This window comes from Lithobates pipiens, unplaced genomic scaffold (genome assembly GCF_037356315.1).
Source record: "Lithobates pipiens isolate NorthernLeopardFrog02 unplaced genomic scaffold, aLitPip1_a1.2 Scaffold_23, whole genome shotgun sequence".
Classification (NCBI taxonomy): Eukaryota; Metazoa; Chordata; class Amphibia; order Anura; family Ranidae; genus Lithobates; species Lithobates pipiens.
Genome location: NW_027507785.1, coordinates 13,359,826 through 13,382,196, shown reverse-complemented (window position 1 = coordinate 13,382,196; position 22,371 = coordinate 13,359,826). Strand labels below are relative to the sequence as shown.

Genomic DNA, 22,371 nt, shown 5'->3' with positions numbered 1-22,371 from the left:
GTATGCACTTGCCTGGTTTTCATTCTTTAATAAAATGTTGTCGGCAATGCACTAGGCCTCTACACCCTTTTGTTTTATTTATAGAGCTTTATGTTTCTCAGAAAAAGTAAAGTGACCTATGCTGCATTGTAATGTGCTGCTAGCATTTTTTCATATTCATAAAAATGCTTTAGCTGGTTTGTGCACCATTTGTGTGTTCTTCTCCTACATCCCCTAACCTCAACTTCAAGTTACCCTTTTGATGTCCTTTCATGTACTGTATGAGGTTTGCCAAAGCAAGGTCATTGCACTCTACATCATCGATTTTACTCCACACTGCCAAACTAAATTGTGTTTGGATCATCCTTTGCCCTACCCCTGCCAAGTTTTTTATTGGTGTATCTCTACAAAGACAAGATTCAGCTTATCTGTTTTAGTGATCATTGTCACCAAGACAGAAAGTGATGGGAAATTTTCACCAGCAATGCTAGGACAAGGTCCTGTAGCACCCAACGCAAAAATGCCAAAATGCACTCCCCCCCATGGACTGAGAACATCCTCCACACCACAGGTTGAAGGCCCTGCCTTTTTTGCACCCCCTCTCCTGTTGAAGTGCCCAAGACAGCCACCTTGGCCTATATCACCAGGGAAGGAAAATAGTGAACATCTTCCAGTGGGGATACCTGTAAAAATCTGTATTTCGCATCATTTTTGGGAGATTTCCTGTCAGTCCTCTTATCCCGTTGTGTTTAGCTTTAAATGCATTTCCATTAGAACAGCCTTTCTCAACCCTTTTAACATAAAGTAACTCTTGAAATAACATTTTGGTTTAATGGAACCCTTGTTAATAATTAGTGATGGATGAACTTCCAACGGGATGTTTCGCGTACGCGAACCGCAAACGCGGCCAAAAGTTTGCGAACCGCAAAGTTTGCGGCGGACCCCATTGACTTAAAGGCAGGCAAATCTTAAAAACCTCCAGGTCATATTTTCAGCCACAAAATACTTACTAGCTGTGCACACATAGTCCCACAACATGGACACTGACATAACAAAAGTATTAAGTGAATCTGGGAACGACAACGAAAAGCATTCTTTTTTTATCTGTGAAATTTTGACAATTCAGGAGCGCATGAAGGCCATGGAGGAGAGGCAAGGTCAGGGCAGGATATGAAGGGGGTGCAAGAGATTATCAGTGCCACAGTCAGGGCAGCACAGTCCTGTGCCAGTGTCCCAGTGTGCCAACCTGTGCTTGAGCCCCTCTCTCTGCCCGGCCCTTACCCCCAGGTCTCCAGGGCAGGGCAGGGCTCCACTGTGGTGGTCCGGAGGTGCCAGTCCAGTGCTGATCCTCAGCCATGGTGCTGGCACTGCCTGCTGATTGGCTTCTCTGCTGCTATCTCACTCAATGTCTGAAACCAGCCCTGCGATAGAGACTGAGCATTGACACCAGCACTGTGATAGAGACTGAGCACTGACACCAGCAGCGATATAGAGAGCACTCACACCAGCACCATGATAGAGAGCACTGACACCAGCACCGAGAGAGAGAGCACTGACACCAGCACCGTGATAGAGAGCACTGACACCAGAACCGTGATAGAGAGCACTGACACCAGCACTGAGATAGAGAGCACTGACACCAGCACCAAGATAGAGAGCAAAGACACCACACCAGCACTGAGATAGAGAGAGAGCACTGACACCAGCACCGAGATAGAGAGCACTGACACCAGCACCGAGATAGAGAGCACTGACACTAGCACCGTAATAGAGAGCACTGACACCAGCACCGTGATAGAGCGCACTGACACCAGCACCGTGATAGAGAGCACTGACACCAGCACCGAGATAGAGAGCACTGACACCACACCAGCACCGTGATAGAGACACTGACACCAGCACCGTGATAGAGAGCACTGAGACCACACCAGCACCAAGATAGAGAGCACTAAGACCACACCAGCACCGAGATAGAGAGCACTGAGACCACACCAGCACCGAGATAGAGAGAGAGCACTGACACCAGCACCGAGATAGAGAGCGCTGACACCAGCACCGAGATAGAGAGCACTGACACCAGCACTGATACCAGCAACTCGCTGCGGGACCCAAAAATATGACACCGCTCAACCTCTTCAAACAGGAGGGTACGGGCATATAGTACGGTGTGCTTTTTTTGTACAAGGAAGTGAGCCAAAGGTAGAAAAAAGGTCTGTGTGCTCGATTAAATAAATTGTTTATAGAGTTATGCATATACATGGTCTAGTGGTCACATGTGCTGAATTCCTCCGAGATCCATGCCTCATTCATTTTTATAAATGTGAGGTAGTCAACACTGTCGTGAGCTAGGCGAGTGCGCTTATCGGTCACGATCCTCCCTGCTGCACTGAACGTCCTTTTGGACAGGACACTTGTCGAGGGGCAAGCCAACAGTTCCATTGCAAATTGGGCAAGCTCTGGCCAGAGGTCAAGCCTGCCCACCCAGTAGTCAAGGGGTTCATCACTCCTCAGAGCGTCCACATCGGCCGTTAACCCGATGTAGTCGGACACCTGTTGGTCTAGGCGTTCCCTGATGCTGGATCTGGATGAGACCTGTTGTTGGGTCGGCTGAAAGAATGACCTCATATCAGAAGTCGCCAACACATCTTCAAACCGCCCTCTTCTTGCAGGTGCTGTTGGATTGGTACCCACAACTCTTTCTCTGGGAGTGGGAATTCCTCCTCTGCCAGCGCACGCAAAAGCAGAATGCAGCATTTCTCGAAGCAAGGTCTGGAAGTGCTCCATTCTGACAGCACTCTGTGACGGTGGTAACATTTCCACCATTTTGTGTTTGTACCGGGGGTATAAGTACGTTGCCATCCAGTACTGGTCCTTGACCTTTATGCTTTTTATACAGGGGTCCCTGTTAAAACACTGGAGCATGAAGGCCCCATTTTGCACTAAACTGGAAGCGGTGTGGTCACCTAGCTCCTGCTCATTATCCAGGATAATGTCATCCTCCTCGTTCTCCTCTCCCCATCCATGCACAACAACAGGGATCCCAGAAAAGTTTAAAGCAAGCTCTTCTTGCTCCTCCTTATCTGCCCCAGCACAATCCTCCTCTGACTCCTCTTCAGACTCCTGTTGTTGACTTGTCTCAGATAGAGTAGCCCCCCTGGGAATTCCTCCAGCATTGCGACTTCCTCATCTTCCTGCTCCTCCATGGCTTGATCAATGACACGACGTAATGCACGCTCCATAAAGAAGGCATAAGGTACGATGTCACTGATGGTGCCATGGCTGCGACTGACCAGTTTGGTGATCTCATAAAATGGCCGCAGAAGTCTGCATGCGTCGCGCATGAGCAGCCACTGGCGTGGTGAAAAAAAAAAACAAGCTCCCCAGAACCTGTTCTGCCACAGAGTTCGTACAGGTAGTCGTTAAATGCACGTTTCTGCTGGAGCAGCCTATCAAGCATATAGAAGGTTGAGTTCCATCGCGTCGGGCAATCGCAAATAAGACGCCTGACCGGCAGATTGTGTCGCCGCTGAATGTCAGCAAGGCGAGCCGTGTAAGATCTTCTGAAATGGGCCGAGATATTCCTTGCCTGCCGCAAGATGTCCTGGACCCCAGGGTATTGGACAACGAATCGCTACACGACCAAGTTTTAAGACGTGTGCCATGCATGGCACGTGTGTAATTTTGCCCTGTTTCAATGTGCTAAGCAGATTGGCACCGTTGTCACACACCACTTTACCAACTGTCAAATTGAGCAGTGTTAGCCACTGATCTGCCTGTGAACGCAAAGCTGAAAGGAGTGCAGGGCCAGTGTGGCTCTTGGCTTCCAGGCACAAAAGACGCAGCACAGCATGGCAATGTCACACCTGGCATGTCGAATAGGTTCTGGGGATCTTGGGCGGCGCAGCGTAAGAGACGCTAGCAGCGGAAAAGGAGGAGTCAGCCGAGGAGGAGAGGGAGGAGGATGGAGTAGGAGGAGGAGGAGAAGAAGAGGCAGGCCTGCATGCAATCTGTGGCGGCAAAACCAAATCTACACGGGTGCCACAGGTTACATGCTTGATGGCCGTCAGAAGGTTCACCCAGTGGGCAGTAAAAGTTATATACCTTCCCTGCCCGTGTTTGCTAGACCACGTGTCTGTGGTCAGATGTATCTTGGCACCGACACTGTGTGCCAGAGATACATTCACTTGCCGCTGAACATGGCCATATAGCTCTGGGATGCCCTTCTGTGAGAAATACTTCCTTCCTGGGACCTTCCATTGTGGTGTTCCAATGGCCACAAATTTTCGAAAGGCCTCCGAGTCCACCAGTTTATATGGCAGTAGTTGGCGGGCTATCAGTTCTGACAAGCCAGCCATCAACTGTTGGGCAAGAGGGTTATCCGGCGTCATCATTTTTTTACGCTCGAACATTTGGCCCACGGAAGCCTGCCTTTTTGCAGAAAAATGTGAGGATGGCATGATGGAAGGTGGAGTGGAGGACAATTGTGAGGAGAGAGGAGAAGTAGAAGATGAGGCTGGACGGTGAGAGCCTGGAGTGTGGCTTTGTGGGTTCCGTTGCTCCCACTGGGCTCGGTGATGGCAGCTCATGTGCCTTCTTAAGGCGGTCGTCCCTAGGTGAGTGTTGGGCTTACCGCGACTTATGCGTTGACTGCAAAGATTGCAGATGGCAACACTATTGTCATTAGCGGACACGTTAAAAAAAGCCCACACTGCGGAGCCATGTGTCGGCGTCCTGGGAGCGCCAGATGTGACCGTACATGGTTGATGCCTCGCTCTTGATACATTAGCAGTCTGCTTTGTCCCGCCTGTGCAATCTAAGTTCCGCCTGCTTCTCCTCCATATCTTCTGGTCCATATCTCCCTCTGAACTCCCCTCCTCTTCCTCTCTTGTGGGCACCCACGTGACATCACTAGACACGTCATCATCGATGTCACCTTCCCCACTGCTATAATTAGAGATCTTGGAGTAGGCGGCAACAGCGGGGACCAAACTCCTTGGGCTAATCTGGGTACTGTCGACAGACTGCTGAGTGGCGGTTGTTGCTACTTCCTCTTCCTGATCCAATACCAAGAGTGGCTGTGCATCGGAAAAGTCTTGTGATGGATCGGAAAATAATTCCTGTGACTCAAGTGGAAGGTATATGGTGGAGGTGGTGGTGTTGGTGGTAGTGTCTTTGGGGGTGCACACAGCAGAGAGTGAAGAGGGTGCAGATTGAGAGCATGAGGAGGGTACAGAAGAGTAAGGCTGAGTGAGCCACTCAACCAAGTATGGTGCATCCTTTGACGTAATTGCACGCACCTTCTGCAATTTGCCACTTTGGCTCAAGTCTGTTGCTCCTGCCCTACCTCTACCACCCCTGAGGAAGGGCCTGCCTCTTTCTCTACCTGTCATTTTTTAAATGACCCTGTGACAAAAGTCTCTAGAGAAGTGCAGTATGTATGTGGAAGAAGGTATATAACACCCCGCTTCAATCTGTCGTTTTTGGGGGCCACTGGTCTATCACACCAGTTATAATACTTTTTTTTAAATTGCGTTTGTCACTCTTTGTAGTATTGCTGCAGAACCGCTCAGCAGTCACAATGCTTTACAGTGGAAATGCACTATACTATGCTTTCTTTATGTGCAAGTATTTTATACGTGTATTACACCCCTATATACTGCACACCAAATAGTACACCTATACCAGTCCTTAAAAGGACCTTTGTGGACCTAGTAGCTAGTGATTTGCAGACTGTCCCTCATTCCCTACACTGATAAAAGACAGCTGCAGAATCAGTCAGCACTCAGCTCAGCAGTCAAGTATAATAGGCTTTCTATATTTGAAAGAAAGTATATTATACGTGTATAACCCTATATACTGTACACCTATACCAGTCCTTAAAAGGACCTTTGTGGACCTAATAGTAATAGCTAGTGATTAAACTGACTGTCTCTGCTCCACACAGCATCCTGTCCCTACACTGACAAAAGACAGCTGCAGAATCGGTCAGCAGTGCACTCAGCAATCACCAGCACAGCAGTCAGCAGCAGTGCACGAGAACCCTATATACTAGTGTACACCTATACCAGTCCTTAAAAGGACTTTTGTGGACCTAATAGCTAATGATTTTTGTCACTACAGTCTGTCCCTGCTCCAAACAGCAACCTCTCCCTACACTGACAAAAGACAGAATGTAAAATGGCCGCCAGATCAGGTCTATTTATAAGGTAGGGGGAATGTCCAATTGTCCATGTGCTGAAATGTTTCAATTGGCTGTCCTGTACCCCATGATGGATGTGTCATCGTGAGTCAAAGTTCTTTCACAATGTAAACGCATATGTCCGCCGCGCGAACAGCGCCCGAACAGCGCCAGAAGTCTGCCAGAAGTCCGCCGGTTTGGCGAATCGCAAACACGCAAAATTTGCCACGAACCGACCACCGGGTGAACCGCAAGGCCATCCCTATTAATAATGAATATAGCTCACAGTATGTTAATGTGATGGTCAGCGTGAATACCGCTTCTTATGCCGCGTATACACGACTGGACCTTCTGGCAGAAAAGGTCAGACAGAATCATTTCATCGGATATTAGGATCATGTGTGGGCTTCATCTGACTTTTTTTTTTCAAAAATTCTGACGGACCTAGAAATAGAATATGTTTTAAATCTCTCCGACGGAATCAATTCCTATCGGGAAAACTGTTTGTCTATATGGTATTCTGACGGACCAAAAATGATGCAAGGGCAGCTATTGGCTACTGGCTATTGAACTTCCTTTTCCTAGTCCCATCATACGTCATCACGTTCTAAACGAACAAACTTTGGTGTGATCATGTGTAGGCGAATCCGTTTCAGCGGAAATCCGTCAGAAAGACCGCCAGAGTTTATTCTGATGGAAAAAACGGTTGTGCGTATGCAGCATTACAGTTTTCAGGCATTGGAAAGAATCCCCCTTATATATAGCTAAAAAGATAATTGGTGCCAGAAGTTGTTTCATGTTCAAGGATCCCCTAGCAACCTCTGGTGGAACCCTAGCGTTAAGAAAGACCGCATTTGAATATTGAACAAATTTCAGTGGCGTGGCTATGGGAGTGCGCACCCAGATTACACCCGCCAGACGGGTGACAACATCCCGTACAGGGGCGTAGATAATGGGTGGTCAGGAGGGTTCAAATACCTCCAGTACGACAATCCACAGTGCTGCAGTCTGTCTCCTCCATGCACTGATATGCACTGCAGTGAGAGAGCATACCTTCCACTTTGCCAGCTGTCCCGCAGCTACGTCCTTGGATCTGAGCCATGGAGACAGCAGCCTACCATGTCTACCAACATCTCTTGTGCCCAGAACATGCCGAGCATGCAGCCAGATGCCGGGCACTGGAACGATCTCTGCATTCCAGCGCACAGCAGTGAAAGGAACACTGTACTGTGAGAGGAGATATCTTTGCCCACAGCACAAGCAAAGTTGCAGCCTGGAGGGAGAGAGAGCAGCATGGGAACCTCTGATCAGGTAAGTGATCAACAACTGGGCAGTGGAGGAGGCTAGGATTGAATGGCATTAAAATTGAACCCCCCTCCCCCCCATGACCACCATGGCTGGCGGGAGGTGGGTTAACTTTCACTGTATGATCACAAATGCAGATGAGGAGGTTGGTGGGTTAAGATGCCAATGCCTTGACCAGCAATGCAGGATGGGTATGGAAAATAAGCAAATTTAACATTTGAGTTCTGTTATTTGTATATTATATTGTTATTCAAATATGCTAGTTGCTTGGTAGTTGTTAACGTCACTAATATTGACATTATATGCACTGTTATATGGGGAAAAAAATATTGGGGGGTGACAGCACCAGGCGACACCAAGCCTAGTGATGCCACTGACAATTTCACCAAACTGTGGCATGGTTGTATTATGCTGTATTTATCCTTGTAATTTAACAGCATGTAGATGTTTTTGCATATATCGGGAAGGAGTTTGGGTCGGCAGGAGTTACACTTGTACAAAATGGTCAGGAATCTGCAAACATACAAGGGTGATTTTTTTTTTTTGTCTGAGGGTGGGATTTCAGTACATGGGGGGCAGGGTTCTAAGTCAACCCAGTTTTACATTTTGGAGGGTTTAAAAACTACAATGTGTGGGTTTGGTTATGGTGTTTTTTTTTATTATTCTGTTTAATTTGTTTCCTATTTCATATTTATACAGGTGAGAACATTGACAGCCCTGTGCCCAATGCTGGTAAGAGAACTGAAATGTATTCATTGAGATATATAGGGTTATGTGCTTAGGAGGAAAATCTGTGTCCAGGCTGGCCAATCCTTCCCTTCAGAAAGGATCATGTGACCAGATGCCTAGGCATTAAGGGCACATTCACATTAGGACACTGTGGGGTTGGTTTACTAAAACTTCAGTTTGTTCAATTAAGCTTTGACGAAAAAAAAAAAATGGAAGCTGATTGGTTTCTATGCAGAGCTGCACCAGATTTTGCATTCTCCAGTTTTAATAAATCAACTCCACTGTTTTGAGTGGACCTCGAGGATACCAACCAGCATGAATAATGCCGCATACACACGACTGGACTTACCAGCAGAAAAGGTCAGATGGAATCATTTCATTGGATATTCCGATCGTGTGTGGGCTTCAGCAAACTTTTTTTTCAAAAAGTCTGACAAACCTAGAAATAGAACATGTTTTAAATCTTTCCGACGGAATTAATTCCTATTGGGAAAACCGTTCCTCTGCATGCTGGTCCGATGGACCAAATACAACGCAAGGGCAGCTATTGGCTACTGGCCATTGAACTTCCTTTTCTAGTCTCGTTGTACATCATCGTGTTCGAAATGAACGGAATTTGGTGTGATCGTGTGTAGGCAAGTCCATTCGGTCGGAACTCCACTGGAGACTCCTTCGGAAAGACCATCAGAGTTTATTCTGACGGAAAGTCCGGTTGTGTGTAATGCCGCGTACACACGACCGGACTTTTCGACATCAAAGGTCCGACGGAACGATTCCGGCGGACCATTCGATCGTGTGTGGGCTGCAGCTGACTTTTGATTTGCAAAAATCTGACAGACTTTAGAAATGGAACATGTTTCAAATTTTTCCGCCGGAACTCCGCCGGACCCAGTTCCTACCGAGAAATCCGCTCGTGTGTGTGCTAGTCCGACGGACAAAAACCGACGCGAGGGCAGCTATTGGCTACTGGCTATGAACTTCCTTATTCTAGTCCGGTCGTACGTCATCACGTTCGAATCCGTCGGACTTTGGTGTGATTGTGTGTGGCCAAGTCCGTTCATTCGGAAAGTCCGTCAGAACTCTGTCGGAACTCCGCCGAAAGTCAGTCGGACCTAGTCCTTCGAAAAGTCCGGTCGTGTGTACGCGGCATTAGGCATAAGACTTGCTGAGCCATACATCCAAAAACTCTGAATATTGCACTTTTCTTTCCCCACACAATTATATACAATATGAGAACGTACTAGAGATGAATGTATTATTATCATGATCATTGTTACAGCAAGCAGAGAGGTGTTCTAAAAGTGTTCTATATGAACTTTGCATATGGAAATAGCTCAGTGTACAGCACTGCGGAATATGTCAGAGCTATATAAATGTAAAATTGTAAAATAATAATAGTGTGTGACTGTGGGGGGATGTTAGAGTGTAAAGTTTGCTTATTAAAAAAAAAAAAAAAAAAAAAAACATACAAACATACAGCTTATTAATAATATTTAAAAAAAAAATACATAAAAATAAACAACTAAACAAAAACAAGCGTGCTGTCCCTGATTTGGAGCAATGTCTCTCTGTCCCTCTTTGCCTCTCATTTTGGTCTGATCCATATAGTTGTATCTAAAATGCACTTTTTATCTTTCAGAATTGTTTACCAATGCTAAACCTTTTATCCAATTTCTAAATTGCTGCATTTGTAAATTTAAAAGCCAATATAAAGGAATAGGAGTGATAAAAATAAGTCCTTGTGGATTTAATTAACCTTTTTTGGTTAACTCTCCTTTAAGGGGGTGTGACAGGGGGCGTGTCTTATGCCTACATACGTTTGCAAGTAGGTGTCCCTCATTCCCATCTCAAAATGTTGGGAGGTATGGTGCTTACATCAGCAGCTTTCTGACAAAATAACATATTTTCTCAAGTCATCTTCCAGGACGGCACCCTAAGAGATGACTGGTCCCACCTGACAGGAAACACAATAAACAAAGAGGTTAAAAACCCCCGCCCCTCCCTGTGCTTTTCAGTGTTTTGATTGTGTTTCCCCACAGCAAAACCGTTTTTTTTTTCTTAAAGACCTGAAGCCATGGGCTGATGGTCTCCCCCTGGGAGCCAGACCGCATGCTTGTGAAGTCTCTTGGGTCCGGTAGGGCCTTGCCCTTCCTGGGGGGGTCTCCCCATTGTCTCAGGGGGGCAGCAGATTCTGGAAGAGCCCCCTGAGAGCTGAAGGACCCTGGGTACAGTGGGGTACCCAAAAGACCATTTCCCTGCCGATCGGCTAAGCTGAGAGGACTCAGCACCATCTTGCCGGTGATAGGAAGAGGAATGACACGGCTTTCTCCCTAGCGCCAGAAATGACGTCGCCACGCCTCCCTGGGTCACTTCCGGTCGCGAGGCTCCAGTAAAATGGTGGCAGGGTGACAAGATGGAAAGAGAGGACAGGCCCTTAGTGGCCACAGCATTCGAGGAGACCACAGGGTGTGAGTCGGCCTTGCTGGCAGGGGTAATGGTGGGGGGGGGGGGGGTCACCAGGACTCTTACTCCTGCGGGACATAGCAAGGGGCATTACTTTGCTAACTTGCATATTTGTCTCTTATAGGGGAGGATGTTACTGACCAGGTGGTCGCCAGCCTTCCTAAAGCTCCTTCCTGCTCTAAGAGATGTGGATATTGTAATGAGAAATTGCCACAGGATCACTCACCCTTTTTTGTTATAAGTGTATCCACAAACTAGGGGGGAAAGAAACCTCTCAATTTATAAAAGACTTTCTCTTCGTACAGAGATGTTGTTAACCCTTAAAGCTTTCCAAGCAACCCTTAAAGCTGGAGACCCTGAACCCCATACTAGCAGAGAGGGTTATTCTTCCCAGGAGGGCCCCTTCTCTAACAGGGCAAACAGGATCCAGGGGCGGATCCAGAGTCTAATCTCGGGAGGGGCACTGCTATAAAATATGTTTTTTGGGGGGCAATTTATATGGGAAATGGCTGGTATTGGCGCTTCAATCATTACGGCACCATGGTTGTTATGGTGTCAGGATGATTGAAGCGCATTATTTCTATTAATACATTGTAATATAAAATTAAATGGTTCAACTCACCATATTGCAGAATCAGTGGGAGCCCTGAGGATGTCACTTGCCATGTCGCCTGCCACCAAATGTGGATTGTCACTTGTCACCAAATGCGGATTGTTACTTGCCACGTCACCTGCCACACATTGCGGATTGTCACTTGCCACGTCACCTGCCACACATTGCGGATTGTGACTTGCCACGTCACCTGCCACATATTGCGGATTGTCACTTGCCACGTCGCCTGCCACCAGATGCGGATTGCAACGTAGCCTGCCTCACATTGCGGATTGCCACTTGCCACGTCACCTGCCACACATTGCGGATTGTCACTTGCCACGTTGCCTGACCCACATTGCGGATTGCCACTTGCCACGTCACCTGCCACACATTGGGGATTGTCACTTGCCACGTCACCTGCCACACATTGCGGATTGTCACTTGCCACGTTGCCTGCCACACATTGCGGATTGCCACTTGCCACGTAGCCTGCCACACATTGCGGATTGTCACTTGCCACGTCACCTGCCACACATTGCGGATTGCCACTTGCCACGTAGTCTGCCACACATTGTGGATTGCCACTTGCCACGTAGTCTGCCACACATTGCGGATTGTCACTTGCCACGTCACCTGCCACACATTGCGGATTGTCACTTGCCACGTCACCTGCCACACATTGCGGATTGTCACTTGCCACGTCACCTGCCACACATTGCGGATTGCCACTTGCCACGTAGTCTGCCACACATTGTGGATTGCCACTTGCCACGTAGTCTGCCACACATTGCGGATTGCCACTTGCCACGTAGCCTGCCACACATTGCGGATTGCCACTTGCCACGTAGCCTGCCACACATTGTGGATTGTCACCTACTGGTGGTCTTTTGTTGGGTCCCAGAGTGAAGATAGGCAGCAGAGAGATGATGCAATCTCTCTGCTGCACACAGCTTCCTACACAGTGAGGGTGGAACTGGAGGGATGCAGGGCAGTGAGAGATGATGTCATCTCCCTGCTCCCCTGCCTGCTGGCTTCCTGATTGGCCAGCAGCCCTCCTAAGCCGCCCAGCTGCCCCCCCCTCACTCGTCCACTAAGCGCGGGTACCCGCGGAACCGGCCGCGCGGGTACCCGCGGAACCGACCGCGATTGGACCCGCGGAACCGGCCGCGGGTACCCGCGGAACCGCCCGCGATTGGACCCGCGGAACCGGCCCGCGGGTACCCGCGGAACCGGCCGCGATTGGACCCGCGGAACCGGCCCGCGGGTACCCGCGGAACCGGCCGCGATTGGACCCGCGGAACCGGCCAAGCTGGCGGTATTCTCGGAGGGGGCAATTGACCCGTTGCCCCCCCCCCCTGGATCCGCCCCTGACAGGATCGTCTTTAAAAACCCTCATATGCCAGCACTTTGGCAGGCCAGAGATCAATCTCTTTGCCCACAGAGGGAACAGAATATTGAAAAGATTATTCTCACTCTCTCTCTCTTAGGGTTCAGAGGGGGTGGACGCTCTGGCCAAGTTTGGGACTTTGGGACTTCCACTTGGCATATGCCTTTCTCCCCTTATATCTGATCCCGAGGATACTGCAGAAGCTGAGTCTCTCAGAGGGCAGACTGATTCTGATTGCCCCATGGTGGCCAAAGAGGACCTGGTTCCCTTCCCTGGGATATTGGTCCGTATCTCCTCCTCAGCGCCTCCTAGAGCAACAGGACTTTCTCCTTCAGGGCCCAGTCTGCCACTCAGATCCTGGATTATTCAGGCTGACGGCTTGGCTCTTGAAAGGGAGAGCCTGAGAAAAAGGGGGTGTTCTGAGAGAGTAATGGACACCCTTCTTTTGAGTAGGAAGCCGGTTACCAGGCGTATTTACGCCAAGGTCTGGGGAGTCTTCTTGCACTGGTGCCAGGTGAAGGGGACTTCCCAACAAGAGATCCTTTCGATCCTGGACTTTCTCCAGGATGGCCCAGATCAGGGGTTAGCAACTAAGTCCCTTAGGGTCCAGGTCGCAGCCTTGTCCTGTTTTTTGGATAGGAGGTTGGCTGTGGACCCCCTGATTAAAAGGTTTTTGTTAGCCAGAGATAGGTTGTCCCGGTGCAGATGAGCCAATTTCTGCCCTAGGACCTAACGCTAGTCTTGGAAGCCCTAACCAGGGCACCATTTGAGCCGTTAGCTCATATCCCTCTTAAGTTACTCACCCTAAAGACAGCCTTCCTGTTGGCAGTTACAACGGCCAGGTAGATAAGCGACATCCTGGCTCTGTCAAAAAAAGAGCCCTTTTTTCTATTATTTGATGACAGGGTTGTACTCGGGCAGGATCCCCTCTACCTCCCAAAGGTAGCCTCAAGGTACCAGAGAACTCAAGAAATTGTCCTTACTTCATTTGTTACCGATCCTCAGATCGAGAGAGAAAGTTCCTTTCATTTTTTCGATGTCAGACAATGTCTGTTGGCTTATTTGGATAGAGTAAAGGAGTTTAGAAGGTCCACTCACTTATTAGTTATTTTTTCTGGCCAGCAAGCATCTAAAGCAGCCATAGCAAGATGGTTCAAACAGACCATTACCTTAGCCTATAAGCAAGCTGATAGGGCAGTCCTGAATAATCTTAAGTCACATTCCACTCGTTCTCTGGCAACCTTTTGGGAAGAAAGGGCCGGAGTATCGGTGGAGCAGATATGCAGAGCAGCCACATGGACAAGCCAGAGCACCTTCCTGAGACACTACAGGGTGGAGTTGCCGTCACCTCAGGATCTGGCGTTTTGATAGGAAGGTCCTACAACTTGCTGTCCCGCCCTAAGGTAGGCCTGATCTACTTGCTCTTCTCTCAGGGTGCCGCCCTGGTAGACGACTTGACAAAATGACCAGTTACACTTACCAGTAACGGTGTTTCTGGGAAGTCTTCCAGGACGGCAGGCCTACTTCCCGCCCGTTCTTTTGGTATGTTGGTTTTGTATAGAGATTTAAGGTGTTTCACTTTCGTGCACTGGTGTGGGTCAATAATTTTTTCAGAACTGAGGAGCACAGGGAGGGGAGGGAGTTTTAACCTCTTTGTTGATTGTGTTTCCTGTCAGGTGGGATCAGTCATCTCTCAGGGTGCCGTCTTGGAAGGCTTCCCATAAACACCTTTACTGGTAAGTGTAACAGGTCATTTTAATGACAACAAAAAAGAGACTACAAACCCCAAACCTCAACTTAAACACAATCCAGGCTAAGAAATATTTTAAGATACATGATTCTTAGCTTGCTCACCCCCTCTCTACTCAGTGACCCTACACTAGAGGTCCGCATCTTCACTGGTCTCATGATTTGATTACGACTATCTGGTCAATTATTTGATACGATTTGATTCCGCAATGCATCACGATTACTGACAATGGTTTCCATCAAAAAAAAATTCAAGCATTTAGAAGAACTCCATTTGTATTATTTTATCTGCTTTAAAATAATAATTAAAAAAAGACACTCCCTGCATATAGCAGGGCAAGAACATAGAAGAGTCCAGGATAGGAGGTAGGGGTAGGAACTGAAGGATGAAAGAATCCATGAATAAGAAAGGATGGAAGAGTTTGGGGAGGGAGGAATCCATGGATAGAGAATTGAAGGCTGGAGGCGTCTGGAGATAGGAACTGGAGGATGGAAAAAGATGGGGATGGAGATGGAATCCATAGATAGGAACAGAAGGATGGAAGAGACTGGGGATGAAGGTGGAGGAATCCATGAATAGAGAATTGAAGGCTGGAGGCATCTGGAGATAGGAACTGGAGGATGGAAAAGGATGGGGATGGAGATGGAATCCATGGATAGGAACAGAAGGATGGAAGAGATTGGGGATGGAGATGAATCCATAGATAGGAACAGAAGGATGGAAGAGTCTGGGGATGGAAATGGAGGAATCCATGGATAGGAACGGAAGGATGGAAAAGTCTGGGAATGGAGATGGAGGAATCCATGGATAAAAACAGAAGGATGGAAGAGTTCAAAGATACAAATGGTGGTGTGCGAGAGGGTGACTGAAGAATGGAAGTATCAAAGGGCGGAATGTTAAGATGGTCATCATGGAGTCCTGCAGGGTACATGGCAGGGTTGCAGCTGTGGCAGGGGACAGAATGTAGGGTGTGGGCGACCACATCTCTGGATCCTGGAACAGGTGAGTGTCTTTTTATTAAAAGTCAGCAGTTACACTTTTTTGTACCTGCTGACTTTTAGACCCCTTTCTCACTGAGGCGTTTTTCAGGAGCTAGAGGGCTAAAAATAGCACCTGTAAAGCGCCTGAAAAATGCCTTCCCTGCCACCCTAATGTGAAAGCCCACATGCTTTCATACTGGGGTGCTGTGCTGGCAGAATGTTAAAAAAAAAAACATCCTGCAAGCAGCATCTTCCCTCCACCGCTCCTGTCCATTGAAATGAATGGGCACCACTGCCGAAGCACTTGCAAAGTTAAAAGCGCTCCTCTAGCGGCCGAGCAGCACAACTAAAACAGAGGTAAAGCACCACTAAAGCTAGCAATGCTTTACCACTAATCCTGCCCACGGCTCAGTGTGAAAGTGCCCATAATAAACAAAAAAACAAGTGGAACTCCACCTTGAATTAAAAATCCAGTGCACTACAGGGTACAGGCTTCACATAGGAGGAAAACACACTCACTGCTGCTGGGAGATCTGGAGGGATAGAATCACAGCTGACAAACAGCCCTGTGAAGTTAATTTTGCTGGCCCTATGCTGAGAGCTCCCCTGGGCTTCCAGTACACTAGGAGATAACACAGTGGAATGCACAAAGGGGAAGCGCAGGGAAACTGTCCGCACGGAGCGTGTACGAGGTGTATGTAGAGTACAAACTCATATGTACTCTATTTACTGCTGTTAAAATAACTTTGTCTAAATAATTCCTGGGTTACAATCCATTAAGTGCCCCACTGTACATTGGGTGCTTTACTGTATGTGCTTTTTAAAGAATATATTGCTATATATCGCATTTCAGATTGTCCACGCCTCTCATGTGACTGCCCGGCCCACCTCTCTTCTGATCTGATAGCTACAGTCAGCGAGTGGGGCTGAGAATGCCTCCTGAAGCCAGCCGGGACAAGAGACGTGAGAGGAGAGAGGAAGGCCGGGTAGTCACATGAGCGGCGTGGTCACTCTGAAAAATGAAGTATGTAGATACATATATTTTTAAAAAGCACATACAGTAAAGCACCCAATGTACTATAAGACGGGATTTATTAAGACAAAATTATTTTAACACCTATAGCGTACGCTCGGATCACTCTCCCAGAAGGGGTGGAGAAAGTCAGGATGATGTCACTCGCCAATCGATTTTGTCGGTCACAGCATTGATGCCGCGATCGGGGACACCCAAATCATGATGCATTGATGCTGCGATTCATTTCAGCACCCCTAGCCTACACTTTTTAATATTCTCTGCAATTTCTCCTCCATAGAAGTCACCACAGATGAACCCTCACCCTCTACCCCAGAAAACACCTCAAACTTATTTGATGCCTCCACCCTCACCGATTCCAACCCCCCCCCCCCCCATTAACCCCTCTCCTCTCATTATTCACCCCAACTTCCACATAATTCACCTGGGCTTCCACATCATTCACCTTGCATTCTGCACCAGCCACTCTCATTCCCTTACCACCCCCCCCCACCCCCACACCATCATCCAATCCATCACTCACTCCACCCCTCGATGTCTGCCAACCTCCAGCTGCACTTCTGCCATGCCAAGGAGGAGGGGTTGGCACCAACATACATGCTGGTCAAACACCCTCTACTGCCTTCACTACACTAGAAGAAACAATAGATGCAGACACAGACTTGACAACCACACTTTTTGACACTGACTGGGTAACCACAGACTGGGGGGACACTGACACCCAACTGACCTCACAGACACAGATTCTGACGGGACAGAGACTCTAGGATTCCCTGGTACAACCTCTGCCAACTCAGACTCTTCTCTATTCAGACAGAAGAATTCCTCCACTAACTATGTAACTCTGGCTTATTGTGCAAAGCCTCAGGGCACTTGCTATAAGGAAGACCAACCTTATCACATAGGTTACATTTAATGATGTTATAGTCCCTTGCCAGATACCCCAGTTCCTGACACAAAGAGAACTTCTGTTCTGGTTCTGGTTCTGGTTAACAGGAACACAATATCACTCCGTTCATCTCTGACAGATGGCGGCCTGCCTTGTGTACATCGGCAGACCGATATTCTATCTCTGTGGGGAGCGATGACGGGTGGTCGGTGGACATTGCTTCCGTCGGACACGCTGATTGGCTCCCCCTCTGGCCAATCAGCATGCGTACTTTTGCTGGCCATTGCACGAAATTGCGTACAGGTATTTTCTGGCAGTGCCCCTACGGAGACTAGACTCTGGATCCACCCCTGGTGTGAGGGCCTATCCAGAAGCAAGAGAGCAGTGCAGGGTTGGGATTGTGGCTTGCAGTCCAACCAGAAGTGACGGTTCTGTCAGCCTGAGAACCTGTCATAGTCGGAGGTGGAGGGGAAGCTGTCGCCACTAAGGGACCATCTACCTTAATACCAGGGACCATTGTGAGTGGCTGAAGCAAGTACCAGAGCAGTATTCTCACCAACCGGGGACAATGAAGAATTGGGAAACTTCAGCACATGTTAAAGCGGAGGTCCGCCCACCGCTGCAAAAATGAAAAGCCACATACTGCTCATACTGCAGCTGCTGACTTTTAATAATCGGACACTTACCTGTCCTGGAGTCCATTGATTTTGGCACCACAGCTGATGTTTCCATCAGCTGTAGGTGCCTTCATGTCACCTCCATTGCGAGTAAGGGAACCTGGCAGTGTAGCCTTACAGTTTCACGGCAGGAACCCTACTGCTCATGTGCAAGGCTCTGGTCCTCTCTCCTACTGGCCTGGCAGCCAGGGAAGGAGGAGGAAGGAGGAGGGAGCCCCAAGCGATGACGCAAATACCTGAAAGTGGTGACACTATACCTGTGAAAGACAGATATCCTATTCCCCCTCCCCATGAAAGGTGCCAAATGTAGCACTGGAGGGGGGGGGGGGGAGTACAACGAGCGGAAGGTCCACTTTTGGGTGGTACTCCTCTTTAAGCCAGGGACCCAGTCAGTGGATGTGACCCTTGCAGAGCATCCTTGTGTGCCAAGCCAGGGCAGGTCAGTGGGGGGAAGCTTGAGAAGTATCTGGAGTGCCAAACCAGGGACCCAGCAGAGAAGCAAGGGTGACACTTGAGGAAGATACCAAGAGTGAAGTTTGGAGGAGCTCGGGAGATCCAGTGGCAGTGAATCAGTCAGTCTAGAGAGATACTGGGAGGGAGCTCAGTGGAGTGAAGACCCACAAGGAGTAAAAGTCAAAGAACCAAAGGAGTTCGTCCTAACTTGTGTTAGAAACTGTTATAAGATTGTTGCCATAGGAGACAGCGCTCCTACACAAGCAGATGTGGCATCCTGCTGGATGCCTTTCACTGCATGGCTGTCTACCTATAGAAGTCTCAGAGTCGGCTAATTAGCATTGCAACCGCCTAAGGGTGTCTTGGCCCTAAACCCTCTCACCCACAGTTCTGTTCAAAGAGAAAATAAATCTCTTTGCATTCAAGAAGTGTCTGCCACCCATGAATCTATCTTGCATTACACCCACTATGCCTTGCAACCCACTCTATAGAGAAGGATGTCAGCTGCCCCTAGCTCTGGAGGTTCTCATTAGACTAAAGGAGGCCTGGAATCCTGCTACATGTGTGACTGTGGGGGGACATTAGAGTGTAAGCTCCTCTGGTACAGAGACTGATGTTACTGGCCCAGTGTTCTCTGTACAGCACTGCAGTATATGTCAGAGCTATATCACAGTATTTTAATAATAATAGTGTTTAACTAAATGAACACCTTCATATAAATTAATTAATTATTATGATATATATATATATATATATATATATATATAGAAAGAGAGTGAGTGTCATTTAGATTGAGCAGGCAGGTTATTCAGTTAGCTGCAATGTATTTTATATATATATACACTTTAACTAAATAAACAGGTGGAATACTGATCTCTGGAATTATCATATCTCTCCTTCAGGTTCATCAGGATTTCTGTATTCCGGGCCCGGGAATCCCCTCGTCATTACCGGATTGCCTATTATACTTTATCTAAAGTTTGTCATCTTTTTCTAAGATCACCTCGTGCTAATGTGTCTCAGTACTGTGTGAACTCCACTCTCATCGTCCCATCTTGATAAATACGCTCATATGGTGCCATTGTAAAACTCCATTCAAAATCTCAGTTCTGGTTTTGTATGGAGCTGGGAAGGGTTATGACCTCTGTTGGGTTTTTGTTGATGTTTTCCCAAACTTTCTACTTTGGCAACAGGGGGTCAGAGGTATAGGAATCAGACAAATACAAGAGGGGAAAAAAAAAAAAAACACTTTGGAATTGATTTACAAAAACTGGAAGGTGCAAAATCTGGTGCAGAAACCAATCAGCTACCAGTTCTTTTTTTTTTTTTTTTTTTTTTGTCAAAGCTTAATTGAACAAGCTGATTGAATTTTATTCACAGCTGCACCAGATTTTGCACTCTACGGGTTTAAATCAACCCCTTTGTTATTAGATTGTGGATTGTATGTCTTCCCCTCCCTGTGACTCCCCCCCCCCCCCCCCCCCAACCCCCACACTTCTCTTATACAGTGATTTTATTTTGTATTATTTAATCTTAATTACTTGTGATCATGACCAGCATACAAAGTTTTTACTTGTCATTTATATTCATCCATAGTCTATATTATATTATTAGAAATGTGATTTTATACTTTCCATTTCATACATTATTAACTCAATAAAAAAATACATTTAATTACATTTAAAACATTAAATTTATTATTATTGTATGCTTATTATTCATTATTTCGTACATTATACCTGTTAACATTATTTTACCTTAATGGCCAATATTATTGTCACTAACATAAATTTTATACTCTATCCTCATTACTAACCTTATCATTATTGTATGATCAGTTTAATTGTTATCAACAGTGTCATTGGATATGATTATTAACATAATGCTTTCCATTTTTACCATCAATAATATTTCCAATGTAATATATTTTTATTGCTAATATGACCCTACTGGTATTTGATTTTGTTCCTTCATTTTTATAATTTTTTATTAAAGTATGTGAGAATTTTTACTTTTTTTTTCCTGTTATCTATTTTTTTGTGTAGTATACTAGCCTTCATGAAGGGGGCAGAGCTACGGCCTCCAAAAGGCATTGACTTTGTAAATCTATCTTTGGAATAAACTTGTACCTGGACTTGAATACTATGGTGTGGTCATCATTCCAAGGTTTGTTCAGCAATAAAACCGCCAGTAGAGGTTTGAACTTATCACACTCTACCAAATAAATAAACAAATACAAATTTTGATTGAATTTGATTTGGGCTATACAGTGTAACTTCACCTTTCAGGAAGATTTTGAGAAAATCCCCCAATGACGTTCACCATAAAGTTGCCATAAATACAGAAGTAATAATCAATGTGTTGTGCTAGATATAACTATCAAAATATAAGCAGAGTCCAAAGTGTAAAATTAATAACGCAAAAAGTCAAAAGGGAATAATTAATAAAGAGTCCCAAGTTAAAGATAAACCAGGTTGGAGCGTGAGCCAAACCAAACACCCTTCACCAGGGGCGTAACTATAGGGGGTGCAGCAGTTGCGACCGCAACCGGGCCCTGGGATGCAGGGGGCCCATGCAGCCCCTTCTACATATGGCCAGCAGCAGCATAGGCAGCTAGGGGTATCAGTGCATCATGCACACGGGTGGCTGGAGGGTGACTAGCAGAGCTCCATGCTCGACTATCGCACTGGCTGCTCTTTAGTTGTGCATTCCCCGCATGACCTGTGTCCTCGGCCGGCTCCTCAGAGTACCCCTCTCCTGCTCCATGCATTGCCACTCAGTCCGATGTCTGTTCTCCCCAGCCAGAGTCCCGCCCCCCCCCCCCCGAGTCCGGCCCAAACTGCACTGCATTCTTCTCCTGGGTAAACAAACTTTAAGCACACAGATGCAGTGCAGCCCTATGAGAGCCCCCCGGAGGACACTGCAGGCTTGTCTGCCAGCCCCCCTCCACCCCCGTCATACACAGATGATGAAAGGTCTTTCTGGGAGATATGCTGATCACCCGTCCAGCACACTGGATGGAGCCCAGGCCAACATGGATGAGTGCACGGCATACAGCTTGGTCATGGTGAGTGAGAGGACCCCATCCCCCACACACCATTACATACCCCCTCCATCTCCCCCTGGGGACAGGGACCCCTTCTCACGTGGGGACAGGGACCCCCACCTCCCCTGGGGACAGGGACCCCTTCTCACCTGGGGCAGTAACTTCATCTGCCCTGGAGAAAAGGACCCCATTTCTTCTGGGGACGGGGACCCCATCCTGCCTAGGGACAGTCCCCCAATGGGGCACCTAAAAATTAAAAAAAAAATAATAAAAAAAAACTACTGATACCAGTGGTGGAACTACAGGGCTCACAAATGTCATACCTGTGACCACGCCCTGGAGTTCCACCGCCGGACTTGGAGGGAAGGGCCCTGGCTGGGGTTCAGGGGGGCCCTTCATGGTTTCTTGCATCGAGGCCCTGAAGGTTCTATTGGGGTATTCTAAACTTGGGGTGTGTGTTATACGCTGATAAATGCGGTATATATATAAAGCCAATACTCCAAAACCTTGTTTTTTTGGGTAGAGTAAGGAACTGTAAAACCTCTCAGTTTATATTTAGTGTCCCCTTGAGAAGGTTTCCCTTCACCTCTTGCCTAGCAAATACAACAGGAAGTTAGAGGAAATCTCTCCAAAGTGAGAACAGAACAGGTGCCCACATTGAATGATTCAACCTCACCTCCTATTCTGGTGACATTTTGAATTTTCCATTACTTCCTGTCCTCCCAGTGACAGTGACCACCAGGACAAATAGAAAGGGTTTTAATGAAAGAAAAATCTGTTGCGTACTAACCCATCTCTACCCCATCCGAAACAAAAATACATGTTTGTCTTTAGGTAGATTTTTAATGGCTTGTAAATTGCGCCCCCTTATGGCAGCAGCTGAAATATTGCATCAAATGAACGCACA

The 22,371-nt window shown here is 47.3% G+C and overlaps 1 protein-coding gene across 2 annotated transcripts in view; it reads left to right on the top strand.

Moving 5' to 3' along the window:
• LOC143927207 (ecto-ADP-ribosyltransferase 5-like) overlaps positions 1 to 20,558 on the top strand; it is a 94,027-nt gene extending 73,469 nt beyond the window's left edge. The window contains exons 5-7 of one of the 2 annotated variants that reach the window (XM_077451198.1): positions 8,162 to 8,194; positions 14,313 to 14,372; positions 19,321 to 20,558. In XM_077451198.1, the coding sequence (XP_077307324.1) occupies positions 8,162 to 8,194; positions 14,313 to 14,372; positions 19,321 to 19,415 (188 nt within the window). In that variant the 3' untranslated portion in view covers positions 19,416 to 20,558. The remainder of the gene's footprint in view (positions 1 to 8,161; positions 8,195 to 14,312; positions 14,373 to 19,320) is intronic. The other variant, XM_077451199.1, reaches the window with a different exon arrangement.
• Positions 20,559 to 22,371: the final 1,813 nt, after the last annotated feature.